Raw genomic sequence first — 16,153 nt, 5'->3', positions numbered from 1 at the left:
ATGCAAATACTTCCTTCACATCATCACTATTTTGGACCCACTTCAGTTTTTTTTTTACCTTACCAATACTGATCAATTATTTACCAAATACTGACCATGTGATGGCTGATGCTGAAAAGAAAGGATCTGTTTCTGTTGGGTTGCTCTTCTGACAGATCAGAAGAAGGGAAAAATAAACAGTGACATCAACACAAACTTACTGCTGACACCCTCTTCACTCTGTCATGGTGCCACTACTTGTATCAGTGTGTTACACACCAGCTTCTCAAGCAATCTATGTGGAAACAGGAGACAGTGTTAAATGAGACAAGTCTTTCACTTTATAGTGGAGTTTGAGTGGGTAACACAATAGCTTAAATGTCAATCAATGTGGACACACCAACAACAGTGAGATGAGTGTGCTCTTTTCCAATCTGGTAGAATCAGTGTGGTAACACACCAGGTTGTCTAGCAATCTATGTGGAAACAGCAGACCATGTTAAAAGAGATTGCTCTATAGTAGAATCTTGGGCCACTGCACAGTTAAGTACATTATACCCGACACTAACATTCACCTGTAAGGCTAAATTCACACTTCAGTTATTTGGTCAGTTACAGTAATTCCAGCACTTACTGCATAGTGAGCCAAAATCAGAAGCCAATCCTACTCTCAAATAAGATATCATGAAAAGATCTGCCCGGTTCTGTATTTTGGACTCATAAATGACCAAATAAGTGAAGGGTGAACTGAGCCTAATAGGGACACACGCTAATGCACGCACATCCATATACTGTATGTTACCTGCCTGGCATACTGACGCACAGTAACTGTTTCACTACCAGAAAGGACTAGCTATGCATGTTGCTGCAATACACATTGAAGTACATTTTTTGGGAAAATTCTGTGAAACGTCTGAATCTAATTTTTGAAAACTTCGCTCATCTCTAATCCTCACATTACCACAGTCTGTCCTGTCCGTCCTCTCTGTACTTCATGTCTTCTCATGAACTCCATTCCTACAGAGATTCAGCTTAAGATCTTATCAGCTGTATTCAGGTTCATAATCCCTGACAAGCAGAGCAGAGAGGAGGATGAGACAGCTCTTTGGCTCAGAGTTCTGAAGTAACTTCTGTGTGATTAGGACAGGTTTTGTGTGTACTAATAGGACGGCGGCCATTTTATTTCTCCTACTGATTGCTCCCTGGACAAAACAAGCCATTATAACTAATGAAAGGTATTTGGGAATATATTTAGGATAAAGTAATATTTAGATATTTTCATTTTCTTAATTCCCAAAGAACCCCTTTAAGCTCCATTATCTATTTCTGTAACTGGTGGCCATATCTGGATAACAGACGGCAGGAAGGATGTTATGGCATCTTTGGAGTCAGAATTGTCTTACATTACAGAGAACACATTGATCTTAGATCTTTTGGATATAACTGTAAAGATTTTATTTATTTAGGTTTTCTACAATGGATCTAGAATGGATCTTCTTTACTGAAGACTGTAGTCCTCTCATCATTACGGTCACATTATAGTGATCCATCGTCTTTAATTTTTGGATTCTGTGCCTGGAATAAAAGTGAATATGTCAGAGCCATCTTATGAAACAGAAAAATAAATCCTTATGTTATTCCTCATCATCAAGACGTCAGGTTTTATCTCAATCACATTATAACTTATTCATCCTAAATTCTCCAAACTTGTATTGACCACAAAATGTATTTTTCATCAGCAGAAAAGAAGTCAGTGGGCCTCATATATCAAAACGGTCTTTGTTGCCCTTAGGAACCAATCACTGATCAGCTTTCATTCTTTAAACTGCTCTGGTAAAATGAAAGATGGGCTCTGATTGGTTGCTATTGACAACAAGACAAGTTTTCTTTTTGACAGTTTTGGTAAGTCTGCCCAAATGGTATCAGCAACTGACAATAACTAGCTGACAATATTGACTAATACAAAATATAATGTTGCATTTGCACAGTAAATTTACCTTGAGAGACATATTGGCCCAGATTTACTAATTCTTAAGATGGCGTAAGCTTAGACAAGTTGTCCAGGCCTGCACCAGATTTATCACAGGGGCTCAGACTGGATGATAAGTTTGGTGCAGGGACATACACTTTTCTCCAACCAAATACTAAATGTATTTCTATAGTGAATATGAAGTAAAAATTAAGCAATTCTGCTTAATTTCCAGGGCTTACAACTTCCCTGTAATTCAGTAGCGGTGGTCGTGCTTGCACACTATAGGAAAAAGTGGGAGCCTATGTGCGTTCTCACAGTCAGAGAGGCCAGAGCTTTTTTTCTATAGTGTAACAGCACGACCATCGCTTGTGGATTGCAGGGTGGATTGTAAGTGCCTTGTATTCACTATCCATGATAGATTGTATTTGCTGAAGTGAGACAACCCCTTTAAGTAAAAACTAAACAAAACTTCTATATTCTTCTTTTGCTACCGTACCTTGATTTGTGTTACTTTTGTCTTCTCCGCTGCAAGGGGAATTGTATTCTGTAACTGCATGTTCATCTGAAATATAAGAAGGTATTAAAAACAGAAACTTTACCACTTTGTAAATGCAAAAAAGATTTAGGCTTCTAACAATGGAATATCACATTGCTGGTATGCACCAAGAACCAGTAAGGGCGGGTTCGCCTTTGCGTTATGGAATTCCGTTATGGGGCTCCGTTATAGCAGTTATAATGAAATACAATGGAATTTTAGGACAGAATGTAAAACAATACTATTTTTTCCGTTATGTATAACTTAACAAAACTGAACCGTTATTTGTGGCCATTGACATGTATTAAAGACTTCCGTTTTGCATTCTGTCCTAAAATTCAGTTTTATTCCATTATAACAGAATTCTATAGCGCAAATGCGAACCCGCCCTTACTTGTTAAATACCCATATTGAGTGATCAGACTTTATAATGGGGCATAATTGTACAATATTGTTCACTGATCATATACCGTCATTGTTTGATGGAATTTCCATTTTGCTGCTTTGTTATAGGAGCATAATAACAAAAAGAATGATCCTGATCTGTCAAAAGGCCGACACTAGCACTGTCTTTACAAACTCCGCTGACTTTAATTAGGTTGGAATTTTACGGGACAAAATAGTGCATCATGCTGTGCTACTCTGTTCAGCTTTATGTGCGGAATCCATGACAGAGACTCCTAGCCTACGACACAGATGTGGACACAGCCGAAGAAGAAGCTTGAGATGAGGAATATTATTTTCTGTTTAAAGAGGGCCTGTCACTTCTGACATGTCTGTTTTGTCTTCCCAAAAATATATCAATTCTGGAGCAAACTCTACACTACTCACAAAAAAGTTACGATATTTGGCTTTCAGGTGAAATTTATGGAAAGCGTAAAAAGTTCTCGCTACAGTGATATTATATTGTGAAAGTAGGGCATTTAAGTAGAAGCAGCAATAGTGATTTCCTCATCTCAAACAATTTATTGAAACAAAAGCCAAAAACAGTGATGGGTATACCCCCACAAACAATGTCAATGTCTCAAAACTTGTCATAGGGCCTTGGGCATCAATTACAGCTTGGCAATGATCTTGCTGTTCACAAGTCGACTTATTGTCTGCTGAGGCATGGCATCCCTCTCTTCTTGAAGGGCGGCCCTGGGGAACAGAGTTACAAGCCTCTACACGGCGACTCAGCTGATTCCATAGGTTTTCAATGGGATTTAGGTCTGGAGAAAGTGCAGGCCATTCCATTTGAGGTACCCGAATCTCCAGTAGCCTCTCCCTAAAGATGCGACCTCGAGGAGGTGGCGCATTGTCCTACATAAAGGTTAAATTAGGCCTGTGTTGTTGATGCAGAGGCACAATGACTGGATTAATAAGGTTATTCAAGTAGTATTGGCTTGTCACTGTACCAAAGTGTAGGGCAGTTCTATATTGACTAGACACACCTGCCCACACTGCAACACCACCACCAACAGTGGCTGATTCATATCACTCTCCTTGATGTCTCCAACATCGTTGGTGGCCATCATTTCTGCTCAGCATGTATTGACTTTCGCGTGAACAGCACAGAGGTCCACTGGTCCCTCCTCCAGCATAGATGTTTTCTGGCCCATGCAAGACGATGACGCCTGTGTCTGGTGGTGTGGTCAGGTACCCTTGCAGGTCATCTAGCAAGCAGACCATGCTGATATAGATGATTTTGAATGGTCTGATGTGACACTTGGGTGTCTCTTAGTGTTGATCGAGCACCAAAGTGCTTGTGTGCTCTACCGAGTGCAATGGAAGTCAATGGGAGAACCCCCTGCACCCCCTGCTCAGAAGAGAAGAGAGTGTCTGGTTCACAAAAAAAAGTTAAAAATTGCGCTGTTCATGAGTAATGTAGATCGCAAATATTCTAACCGCAAATTTTTATAGAAAATTTTCCATGCAAATGATTTTTCAGCTGAAAAACAAGGCAGATTCTGCTCATTTGCATGTCTTTCCCATATGCCCATGGTTATGCAAATTAGCTTACATGACAAAACTGTATAGAAAGGTTATTCAATATTATGTTAGGACAATCAGAAAACTGTTTGTCACCCTAATGATATTGATCTAGGTGCGCAGGTCCACCCAAGCCATCCAACAGATATGAAGCAGCTTTGAGGCTTATTGGCTCTCAGTCAGATGAGAGCTGGTTTGGAATGTCTCAGAGTGCACAAGGCTGCCATTGTAAGGTGTGCTGACTGTATCTGTCTCATGGATAGATTGGGCACATACCTGGCTTTTGGCATATAGCCTTTGTGTGGTTGTCTATTGTATGTCATTGGTAATGGGAGTCCAAGATGCATCCAGCCATTCTCCTAATGCTGTTTCCAAACCATTTTGATGGGGTTTCCATCAATTTCTAACCTATTTTTTATGAACCAGACACCCTCTCTTCTTCAGTGCCTAGTTTGATGCTCGGGTCTCCTTTTGAGTTTGATTGTATTAAATTGTACTTGAGTACACGCAGTATTCGGCCAAACACTGCGATGTGCCGAGCATAGCGATGCTCGCTCAATACTAGTGCCTCTCACTTCCATTAAATGTGCTTGGAGTTGCGTGACATTTATCATCCGGTTCGGCAGGGTATTGTTCACAATGAAGCGGTCATCGGTGTGGGATGCGGCCAAAGGACGTTTACTTCTATGCCTTTATGACACTTTTCCAGTCTCTCTATGTATCTTTGTTACAACCTGCTGATGACACTCTGTAACACTCTAAGGCTACTTTCACACTTGCGGCAGAGTGATCCGGCAAGCAGGTCTGTCGCCGGCATGATGATCCAGCAATCTGCATGCAAACGGACAGCATTTGTAGACGGATCTGGATGTGGATCCGTCTCTCTTGATGTCATCTGGAGAAACGGATCCGTTATATATTTTTTCACATTTTTACCAGTCTGTGTAGACCAGAAGGACGAATCCGGCATTGCGGTATTTTTAATGCTGGATCCGACACTTCAATGTAAATTAATGTCGGATCCGGCATTCCAGCAACTGATCCGGAATCTTGGACGTGGATAATACCGCAGCATGCTGCGGTATTTCCTCCGTCCAAAACGCTGTTCAGTGACTGAACTGAAGACATCCTGATGCACCCTGAACGGATTTCTCTCCATTCAGAATGCATGGGGACAAAACTGATCAGTTCATTTCCGGTATTGAGCCCCTATGATGGAACTCAGTGCTGGAAAAGAAAAACGCTAGCGGGAAAGTATCCTAAGCTCAGTGGCCACTTCTGTCTGAGAACATCCTGCTTGAAGCCTCGCAGTGGCGAGGTACTGTTGATCAATTGTTGGGTGCTGTCTTGGTCTCATGATGTCAAAATGTGAACAGCATGAGGAGGAGGACTGTTTAAAAAACTATTCTAATTGAACCAGGATTCATGGATCAAACACATGTTGTGAATTTTACCATTAGCTCCTTGTTAGAGAACAGCAAGTTGTGCAAAAAGTACTGAAACGTTGAAAAGTTGGACATGTGTATTCAAATGTTTAAGGAAGGTCAACTGTAAAGGTTAGAGTGCATTTTAGGTTCATCGTAAAATTTCACCCACAAGCCAAATATTCATAACTTTTTGTGAGTAGTGTACATTGTGTTGTACTTATTATTTCTGCTAAAAGTTTATGTATTTTCTCCCTATTTTTGTGGGTTTCCTCCTGGTACTCCGGTTTTCTTCCACACTCCAAAGACATACTGATAGGGAACTTAGATTATAAGCTCTTCCTTTCACTGCCTTGGATGACGTTGCATACATCATCCATAGGCTGCTCTGAATCCACAGTACAGTCTAGATCCAGCACCAGCACATGCGCAGTCTGTTTGCTCTGTTCTAGGCAGAAGAATGAATATTGCTCTGAGCAGGCACCAACCCCAATGCAACCACACTGCTGACCATGACTACTTAACCACTGGCTAATTCTTTCCACCGTTTTATATACACATCTTACCAGTCTCGTAGTAATCGTAGATCTTCACTATGGCTGGTTTCAGGTCCTTGACTTTACTATCTTGTTCGATGAAGAATGAAAGGTTGATAGAATCCTGCCCCAACTACAGGGAAGAAAAGGATGCAGCTGTGAACATGGCTGACCATCAGTGATGTACCTACCATAGAGGCAGAGCATGCGACTGCTATGAAGCTCAGAAGGAGGGGGCCCTGTACTAAACGTCTTCTCCCATTGGTATATTCACTGCATTTTCCCTCAGCTGCCACTAGGAGGACACAGTGTACAGAAATTCTACAGTGTTCATGGTAACTGTATTAATTCCTATGATCTGAGCTCCCCCTAGTGGTGGCCACAGACAGCCAACTTTGTAATGGAATGGAAGCAGGACATTCATTAGGCTACTTTCACACCAGCCTTTTTGCTGGATCCTTCATGGATCAACAAAAACGCTTCTGTCATGATAATACAACCGTCTGCATCCGTTATGAATGAATCCAGTTGTATTATCAATGACGGATCCGTCTCAAAACTATTGTAAGTCAATGAGGGATGGATCTGTTTTCTTTTGTGTCAGAATAAACGGATCCGTCTCCATTCACTTACATTGAGTAGTCTTGCTCCGCATCCCAGGATGCACTCAAAAACGCAGCTTGCAGCGCTTTTGTGTGCATCATGGGAACGCAATAACGCTCTCCGTTCTCTTCAGTTTAGTTTTGCCCTATTGACAATGAATGGGGACAAAACTGAAGCGTTTTCCCCCGCTACTGAGACCCTATGACAGATGTCAAAAGCAGAAAGGGAAAACACTGGTGTGAAAGTAGCCTAAATGTATTATGTGAGTTTTTGGAAAAAATATGGTGGTCAGAATAAGAGTCATATTTATGAAGCACGTATTCCACTTTTTCTGACATAAAAGTCAGATAAAGCAGGTAAAGCAGAGTGTGGCTATAATTTTTTTTTTCCTATAAAAAATTAAAAAAAAATTGTTAACTCATCAGAAATCTGGGAAGTCATACTTTATGTTCCATATTGCATGCGAGGGTTTGATGTATGTGTACTGGGAAATTGGGTGGGACAGGAAGATCCAGACTAAGTTTTGACCACGGTGAAAGAGAAAAGTAACAGTTATTAGAAGACAGACAAGCATTACTGTAATTGGCCTATAAAGTAATCAAAATGTCTGTGATCTAACCTCCTCCAGATACAGGGTCACCATATCCATCTGGATGTCACTTCTCTTTATCAAGTTCTCCTCCAACTGTGAAAAAAGAAGGCAGCAGATATAAGTCTAGGCGATGATTAAAGAGGAGCAAATCTTGACCAGGCAGTGCAAATGTCCTCACACCTGGTCCTGTCAATCAAAGTGCAGGGGGCGTGGCAGTTGTAGAGAGAGAAGAGCCTCTAGGTGTAATGGTAACGCCCCCTTTGCTCCTAGAAGCTCATTTGCATATAATAAAACATAATTTTTCTCAGCAATGCGGACACATAAGAACATGGGACCAACACAGATGCCTTCAGCTGCCAAGTGCACAGGTAAGAGGTCAGCCAGTGTCATAGGTACAAAACTGCTGACAGATGCATTTACATTTTCAAAATGTGAATCTCCAACTGATCAATGTATTTGTCTCTTGTTATGATATCATTGGAGACTAGTAGGGTCTAAAACTGACCACACAAATTAGGTGAACCTGCAAATTTGACAGGATTGCTAATGGATATGTGAGAGGAGCGGATAGTCCTCTGATATCGACTATTATGGAAAAGAAGGATCAGCCATGCTGGAATTCAACATAAGCGGGGTCAGAGACAGCTTATTCCACTCTCCCCATGTTCGGACAATATAAGGAGTTGGGAGAAATAGGTGAATTAGCTCATTTGGCCAACAGCCTTCTTTATACGGATGTACAGTATACAGCTTTATATGGCTTCCACTGTACTTCCTTTTGCCAGCAAATTTATAGGAAGTCATACAAATTTTTTCCTGTGGGATTCTGTATGAAATCTGATGAAGCCACATGAATGCGTAAGAATTTTTCATGAAAAACTTTGGCATCGGAATATCTATACGGTATCTAATATCTATTTCTTCTAGAGAAGACTGTCTCAGAGGCTGTGTACTAAATAATCCATCAAGCCTCCGTGCACTGTTGAACATGTTGTTTGCATGAGCTCCTAAGGGGTTGGTCCAGGTTTTATTTTTTAAAGGGCTTTTCTGGTATTTACTGTACATATTGATGACTTCATAACAGGTCATCAATATGAGATTGATGGGTGTCCAACTCCTGGCACCTCCACCAATCAGCTGTTTGTGGAAGCCGCGGTGCTAACCGGAGCTCACCGCGGCGCGGTCCATTTCATATCGGCTGTGCTTGGTATCGCAGTTCGCCTCCATTCACTTTGAAGCTGTGCCTAGGCCATGTGACTGATGATCACTGGCCTAGGAAGAGACCTAAGCTCTCCAGGACCACCGCAGCCTCTTCCTACAGCTGATTGGCTGATTGGAGTCAGACCTTGACGATCTCATGCTGATGAGGATAGGCCATCAATATGTAAATCCCAGAGAACTCCTTTAAATCCCCTGTGTCTGGAATACCTGTGGAGAAATCCAACTGGAATGGAGAAGCAGGGAGCGGGTGAATAAGGCTTTCTCCATAGGTATTTCAGGCAGGGGGCCAAATAAAAAAATAATAATTGGGCAACCTCTTTAAGCTACTGTAATACTCATGTTGAGGTAAGTGACAATGAGAGGTGTGAAAGATGAACTTACTTTTCTCACTGAGCTCTTTAGTGGAATGTATCCAGACAACATCTTCACATCAATAACAACCATATTGGATTTTTGCCTAGAACCTGTATATCTACAGTAAAATGAAAAATACAAAAAAGTAACCACAAGATCATTAATAACAAAGCGACAAACGTAAGTGTAGAAAAATGATTGTATGACTTAGCACAGAGGCGTAGCTATAGGGGAAGCAGGGGAATGGCCCCTTCAGGGCTCCTTTGACAGTATTATACAATGACATTATATACAGTAACACTATAGGAAACAGGTGAAGCGGCTGCTGGGCCTCGTCTGATAAGCCACAGGAGTGGGGGTTGCAAAGTTGTAGGGCGGGGGCGGGGGGGGGGCAGTCATTTCTAGTTAAGCCACTGACTTAGCATATACATGTATAGCACTGTAGATGACACTCACCGAGCAGTGATTGTGAGCTCCAGTTTTGTCATTGATTCTTCTGCACATTCATTTGATTGAACCTCCACTTTAATTGCAAAGGTTTCTTCTTGTCTAGGTGGAGGAACGTTGTATCTCAGGACTGTCTGTCAGATTAGGAAATTGAGTTTAGATAAATGTACAGTACGTGGTAGATCAATACCGAAGAACTTGACAAAAATTCTACTTACTTGTACATAGACACAGCCGCTTCCTGAAGATCTCACCGTATACTCTCCAGGTACTGTTGGCAGCGATGTACTCTGCAGAAGTAGCCTGTTATTGTTATTTACGCGGAACTGCTTCATAAATTCTGTCTTGGATGATACTGTCACAGTCACATCTCCTTTGTCACTGAAGGTGGCCTCTGCATACTTGGCCAATGCCTGAAGAGCCACCACTGTGTCCTGTAGAGAAAAAGTACTATGTTGACATCTGGTGAAAAGTTATTATATGTTTCTTTAAGTTGAATGGGTGTATACTGTACTTTTGGAAAAAAGTTTGTCATCAGATTGACATTTATAGGTCTCCATTATTTAAATGGCTTCCCCTACAAAAATTAATGTAATGGAAAGTATATTTCAAATGAAGTATTATTGTAATAGGTTTTTGTATGTACATTACAGTTTCCTCTCTGGTAGCGCCCCCTGCTGTTTCTCCTGTGTCTAAAATTCTGGTCCACCTTCAGTTGGAGGATCTTAGTGAAGCAGGCCAAATCCCTTTCATTCAATTTTAAATTCATGGGAATTTATGGCTATATCTCTCTCTCTAGACAGTGGAGAAGGAAATTGTAGGTCATTGGATACGCTAGAGCTCTTTATCAGTAAAGTCGCTGGAGCTGGCGATAAAAGGGTTAACAAAAAATGACTTCAATGCACTCTTGGAAGGTGCTTGGCTGTCTCATATGATGAGCTGCTGCTCACCCACAGAAAGGGAAGAAACAAAGCACAGCATATGAGAACCGATAAGGCTGACAATTACACTGGAGAGAAACATTTTTTGCATTGCTGTAGTTAAAATATGTGATGTGTTTTTTTTTTGTAGGATAACCCCTTTAAGGATGACTTGTCCATTACCTTTCTGCACAGTGTGGCAGATGTGTCAATGGTTTTACTCTTGCAAAATATAGTGTAACCATATTTTGAAATTGCTTTGGAAAATGTGCGGAAATATAAAGTTCCTTTATATGGGAGTCATGCAGTGTGCCAGCGACCCAATGCATAAGGGGTTAAAATGTCTCTTTTACCCTGTGTAATGTGTATGGTCTACCCTGAAGACTGTGAATAGAATTAACAGACCCATGAGAACCGTTTGTAGGTGGCGCTGCTCCATCCATCCCCTCCTTTGAGGGGTTACAACTTAGGCTAGGTTCACACCTGAGCGTTTTACAGCTCGTTCCTACTCGCTGTAAAACGCTTGACAGGCAAAAACCAATGTTTCCCTATGGGCATGGTTCTCACCTGAGCGTTTTACAGCGTATACGAACGCGCTGTAAAAACGCCCTATGCCCCAAGAAGTACAGGAGCTTCATTGGGGCGTATTGTCGCGCGTAACACCTCTGTTTTTCATTGTACGCCTCTGTGGTCAATAGCAAGAACACGCGTACGACACTCGTTTCCAAAATACAAAAACGCCCAAAAATACGCCTCAAAAACGCCCGATAAAAATGCCTGTAAACAGCGCTTATCGAATACGCTCAGGTGTGAACCCCGCCTTAGTGAATTAATTAGAGCAGTGTGAGTGAGACAGAGAAAACATAGAAGCAACAGAGCAGCCATGGGAAGTGAGACCAGCGAGCTAAGGGATTTAACTGAGACAGAGCCCGATACCAGCCTCTGAGCGAGCAAGTGAGACATATCCTGGAGTGTATACAGCCATAAAGGAGAGGTGCATGATGAAGACTATAGAGTGTTGTGCTGCATTTAAAGAAGAAAGAGAGAGATTTAAGAGAGGGCTATTGCACCCCTTTGGCGGAAACATGAGAGAAAGTTCAGATATATTGCAGGATTGACTCATAGAGATAACAAACGGCCTGTTATTTGCAGTCCCCAGGAATTGTGAGACATTTAGATCTGCCAATCTGTGAATAATCAAGGTGAACCTATTGCTGTGTAATGCCAACTAACCGGTTCGACTTTAGGCTGAACCTAAGGGCATTATTTACACGCTCTCCTGGTATTCACAAACCCCTGTATAGGGATGTGGACTTTGCTGTAGCAACCATCCACTACCTCCTGGGATAGTCCTGACAGGTTACCCATGGGGGTGATGGACTCCAGTGCAAGCACTGGGAACTCAGGATAGCAAAAATGCAGGAAAACGCAGCAGCAGTCTGAGGGGCACTAGGACTTGAAACAGTTTTTTGGGGATTCAGGCAGTACACTGAAAATGTAGATGAGGTAGACGACACAGGATAGGCTTGAGGGCATGGTAGGGGTGCAAGGCGCAGGCAGGCTGGGTACTTGACAGGAGCACAGACAGGGCAGACAGGCTGGGTGCTGAACTGAAACACGGACAGAACTGAACAGGAAGCGTGGGAGCACACAGACAGGATGGGTACAGGACTGGAACAGGGTAGAAACACAGGCAGGAATAATGCAGGATAAACACAAGCAAATCACAGAAGCACTAGACTATGATACACCATCGCAACTTGTAGAGGACACCGGTGAACAGGGCACTGGGTGGCATGGTGAGTGATGTGGTGTCTGCATAACACTGTGAGAACAACATGTATTTGTACTTTGCAAACCTCTTCGGTAAAGAACTGTTATTTGTTGTAAAGTCCTTTAAAGTCTACCTGACTTGCCGCCTAACACCTACACCAACGGCACCCCAAACCATCCCCAAGCAGGAGACAGTCACCAGGGTGTGCTTTGAGCGGAAGAAAGGCTGTGCCCCCTCCTTCACTGTGGGTCCTCTGCCCAGGGAGAACCAGAGAACGATCACCCCCATGAGTACTACTACTACTACTACCATCCTACACCACAGCCACCACTTCTATCCTCTGCACCCCAACGCATCCCCTGCGGGCCACTGACCACCACACTCATTTTCCAATAATGTCCATCAATTTCCATTGTGGTCATATTGATCAATGTGTCTTCATGGCCATGGATGGAAATATACTGGTGCCATTGGCACACTGTGTGTCAGAATTAATACATGTCCCATATGATAATCAATCATTAACATGTGCATTGTCATGGATGAACTTTAGTAAGTTTTACTTATATAATTAATTTGATCATTATACGGATTGTAAATCTAAATAAATCCCAGTTTTAGATGGGGGTTTCTTCATTAATTCAGACGTAGTTTGTTGGTGATGGTACAGAGGGAAAGGCTAGAGAACCACAGGAAACTGACATTTCAGTATTCAGAACGTAACATGGAAAAAATCTGGGAATACAATCTGACCAGACAGTACAGGATGTTTTTCACTATCAATTTAACTGGAGAGTGTCTGAAAACAAGTTACAATGTTGGTAATTACGATGTAGAAACCTCAATGGAAATAGCAGACTCTTTTTATAACTGTGTCATAGTAAAACATAATGACTTCTATACCTGTGTAGAAGAAAATCCTCCATATGGATTCTGTTGTTTGCTCAACCAATTTACAATCTCTGAGCCTTTGACTAAATCTTGAGTTGGACCAGAAAGGACGGCTAGGAGCACATATGAGGTCATCTCCACCTCTGCTGATGAAGCTCGGGACCAGTATGAGTCTTCAGACTGAGGTTTGGACAAACGTTCCCAATGCTGCTCACGATCTATTAATAATAAATTGTTAGTATGTAGGGAAATATTGTCTTCATAATACCTTGCTGACCATCTCTAAAAATTGTCAACGTGAATACATTTTACCAAGAATATAAATGTGCTCAAACAACATACAGTATGTACAAAACAAGTATAGACAGATTAAACCTAAGGCTACTTTCACACTAGCGTTTTTGCTGGATCCGGCAGGGATCAGCATAAACACTTCGGTCACTGATAATACAACCATCTGCATCTGTTATGAATGGATCCGGTTGTATTATCTTTAACATAGCAAGGATGGCTCTGTCATGAACACCATTAAAAGTTCAATGGGGGACGGATCCGTGTTCTATTGTGTCAGAGAAAACGTGTTCTGTCCCCATTGACTTGCTTTGTGGGTCACGCTGGATCCGTTCTGCTCCGCATCCCATGATGGAAAGAAAACTGCAGCATGCTGTGGTTTGTTCTCCGGTATGGGAACGCAACTAAATTGTCAATGTGGGACAAAACATTGTCAATGGGGACAAAACGGAAGCGTTTTTCTCTGGTATTGAGATCCTATGGCAGATCTCAATACCGAAAAAGAGAAACGCTAGTGTGAAAGTAGCCTAAGATATGATAATGTGGTGTTTGTAAGGACTAAATTTGTTTTTTAAATTTAAGTAATCTGTGGCTAATGAAACATTTCCATTCTGGAGATATTCACTTTGGAATATACATGATTTCATGTTCTCAATTAATCCCATACCAAATATTGGGTGTAGTTTGCATTTTGCTGATGAGGGTACTGAATGCATAACTCTTTGTAAAAGGATAAAGAAGAGGAAGGTAAAGAAGGACAGGAATGGTGGTTATATATTGTAAAAGTAAGATAAATAATTAAAATTAATTTAAAAAACTAATATAAATAAAATTACTATTTTAAATCTAAGTAAAACATATTAAAATACATAATTAAAATACAATAAATAAATAATACACATGCAATAAATAATATAAAATAGGCAAAATAAATGAATAAAATAAATAAACTATATACAATACTAAAAATTAAAAATTAAAAAATAAATAAGTATAATAATATAATATAATTAAAATATAATACAATAAATAATATAAATTCAATAAATATATAAAACAAATACATAATTGACATAAAATAAAAATAAATAAATAAAATAGCTAAGAATAAATAAGCAAGTAAATAGGAAAAAAATGAAGTAAATGAATTAAAAACGAAATTTTAAAGCAATTTAAAATATATAAATAAAATAATAATTGTTAGTGATTGCAATCAAGTCATGAGACCACCTTTATTTTCAAAAGAATGAATGTTAAAACAATTCATAGTTTCCTGTACCTATTTACTATGTGCCCTGACTGAAAGCCACATATAGATAATCAAGAAAAGAAAATGCCCCCGAAAAATTTTACCCTATTTTTATTTTACTATGTTATGAGGGCATTAGTGTCCTGATGTCTTGGCATAATTACCCATTTTTTGCAATTACTAAAAAAAATATAAAATCTATACATTTAATTTAGCCTCTATTTCTGATGGGATTTGAACTCACAACCTTCTACATTACAGCCCAGAATGTTAACCACTACACTATAGATCTGCATGGCTAGTTACTTAAAAAATAAATAAAAAAATTGGACTTCTGCTGTATAGGAATACTTACTATCGAGCACACGCGATATTCGACTGAGCATACTCGCCCAACACTACTAACTATATATTTTTTAAGTGAGATGGACTAATATAATACACGCGGACCTAGAGCTCGTGGGGCTATTATTCTCACAGCATTGATCTGCACTGCTTTTTAATTATTATTTTCCATATTCATGTATTGTATGTCTTTTTGGATATGACGCAATAAAGAAGGTCTTTGTATTACATGTGTGGTCCCAGATAGTGATCCTATATTCCTTTCTCAGCTCTGTACTCATAACACCACTATTCAAGCCACTATTCCTTGGCCAGCATATTTAAATGCACAACTAGGACAGGAATCAAAATTTTGGCCACCAGATAATAGAAAGTTTAAAGGGAATGTGTGATCAGAAAATGACCTGCTGTTTAAATCACTTTTTCATGTTTAACATATTTTTTATGATATTTTTAATTTTCCATAGCAATTTTTATATTTAAACAAAAGCAAAAAAATCCTGTTTTTGCACTGGACACTATGTCTAATAATAGGCGCCACTTGGTCTGTACAGATCACTTTACTGCAGTTAACTCATTTAATCCTGCCTGTAATGATATCACCTCTGTTTTACAGGCTGATGATCGTCAGACTTAAATATTGTGCAAACATTCATGCAGTCGTGGTTTAATGCTATGACCTTATGTCTTTTCTTGGCATGTCGCAACCATAAATTGTGGCCTCTTATTAAAAACAATGACCACCTGGCAGTTTTTGGTCCTGACCATGACAAATTCAGCTGATAAAAATAAAATCCCCTTTGCTAGGGTTCATCAGTCCGCTTCTGAGGTTTCTGTAGCTGGGTCTGAGCAGCACCCATATGCATATCACTTACTTCCTCTCACAACTTGTGCCTCAAGTTTGTCCATCATCGCCTCCCTGAGCTTCGTGTCTCCAGACAAAGTAAAGGCATAGGCCAACAGAGCCTGGCTGTATACATTAGTGACAGTCTCAGCTGCTGTCCTCAGGCAGGACACAGCATCTCTGACCATAGGATCCTGAAAGACAA

At 40.5% G+C, this 16,153-nt stretch overlaps 1 protein-coding gene across 3 annotated transcripts in view; it reads right to left on the bottom strand.

Annotated features, from left to right (window-relative positions):
- Positions 1-1,408: 1,408 nt before the first annotated feature.
- The window catches only part of LOC122939885 (alpha-2-macroglobulin-like), a 191,167-nt gene continuing 176,422 nt past the window's right edge, over positions 1,409-16,153 (bottom strand). For all 3 annotated transcript variants that reach the window (XM_044296070.1, XM_044296071.1, XM_044296072.1), the window contains exons 28-36: positions 15,980-16,142; positions 13,232-13,437; positions 9,853-10,068; positions 9,644-9,768; positions 9,215-9,305; positions 7,640-7,705; positions 6,448-6,550; positions 2,448-2,513; positions 1,409-1,554 (exon numbers count right to left, since the gene is read on the bottom strand). In XM_044296070.1, coding sequence (XP_044152005.1) covers positions 1,535-1,554; positions 2,448-2,513; positions 6,448-6,550; positions 7,640-7,705; positions 9,215-9,305; positions 9,644-9,768; positions 9,853-10,068; positions 13,232-13,437; positions 15,980-16,142 — 1,056 coding nt within the window. In that variant the 3' untranslated portion in view covers positions 1,409-1,534. The remainder of the gene's footprint in view (positions 1,555-2,447; positions 2,514-6,447; positions 6,551-7,639; positions 7,706-9,214; positions 9,306-9,643; positions 9,769-9,852; positions 10,069-13,231; positions 13,438-15,979; positions 16,143-16,153) is intronic.

The sequence above is a fragment of the Bufo gargarizans genome, chromosome 6 (assembly GCF_014858855.1).
Source record: "Bufo gargarizans isolate SCDJY-AF-19 chromosome 6, ASM1485885v1, whole genome shotgun sequence".
NCBI lineage: Eukaryota > Metazoa > Chordata > Amphibia > Anura > Bufonidae > Bufo > Bufo gargarizans.
This window is presented reverse-complemented; position numbering and strand designations above follow the sequence as displayed.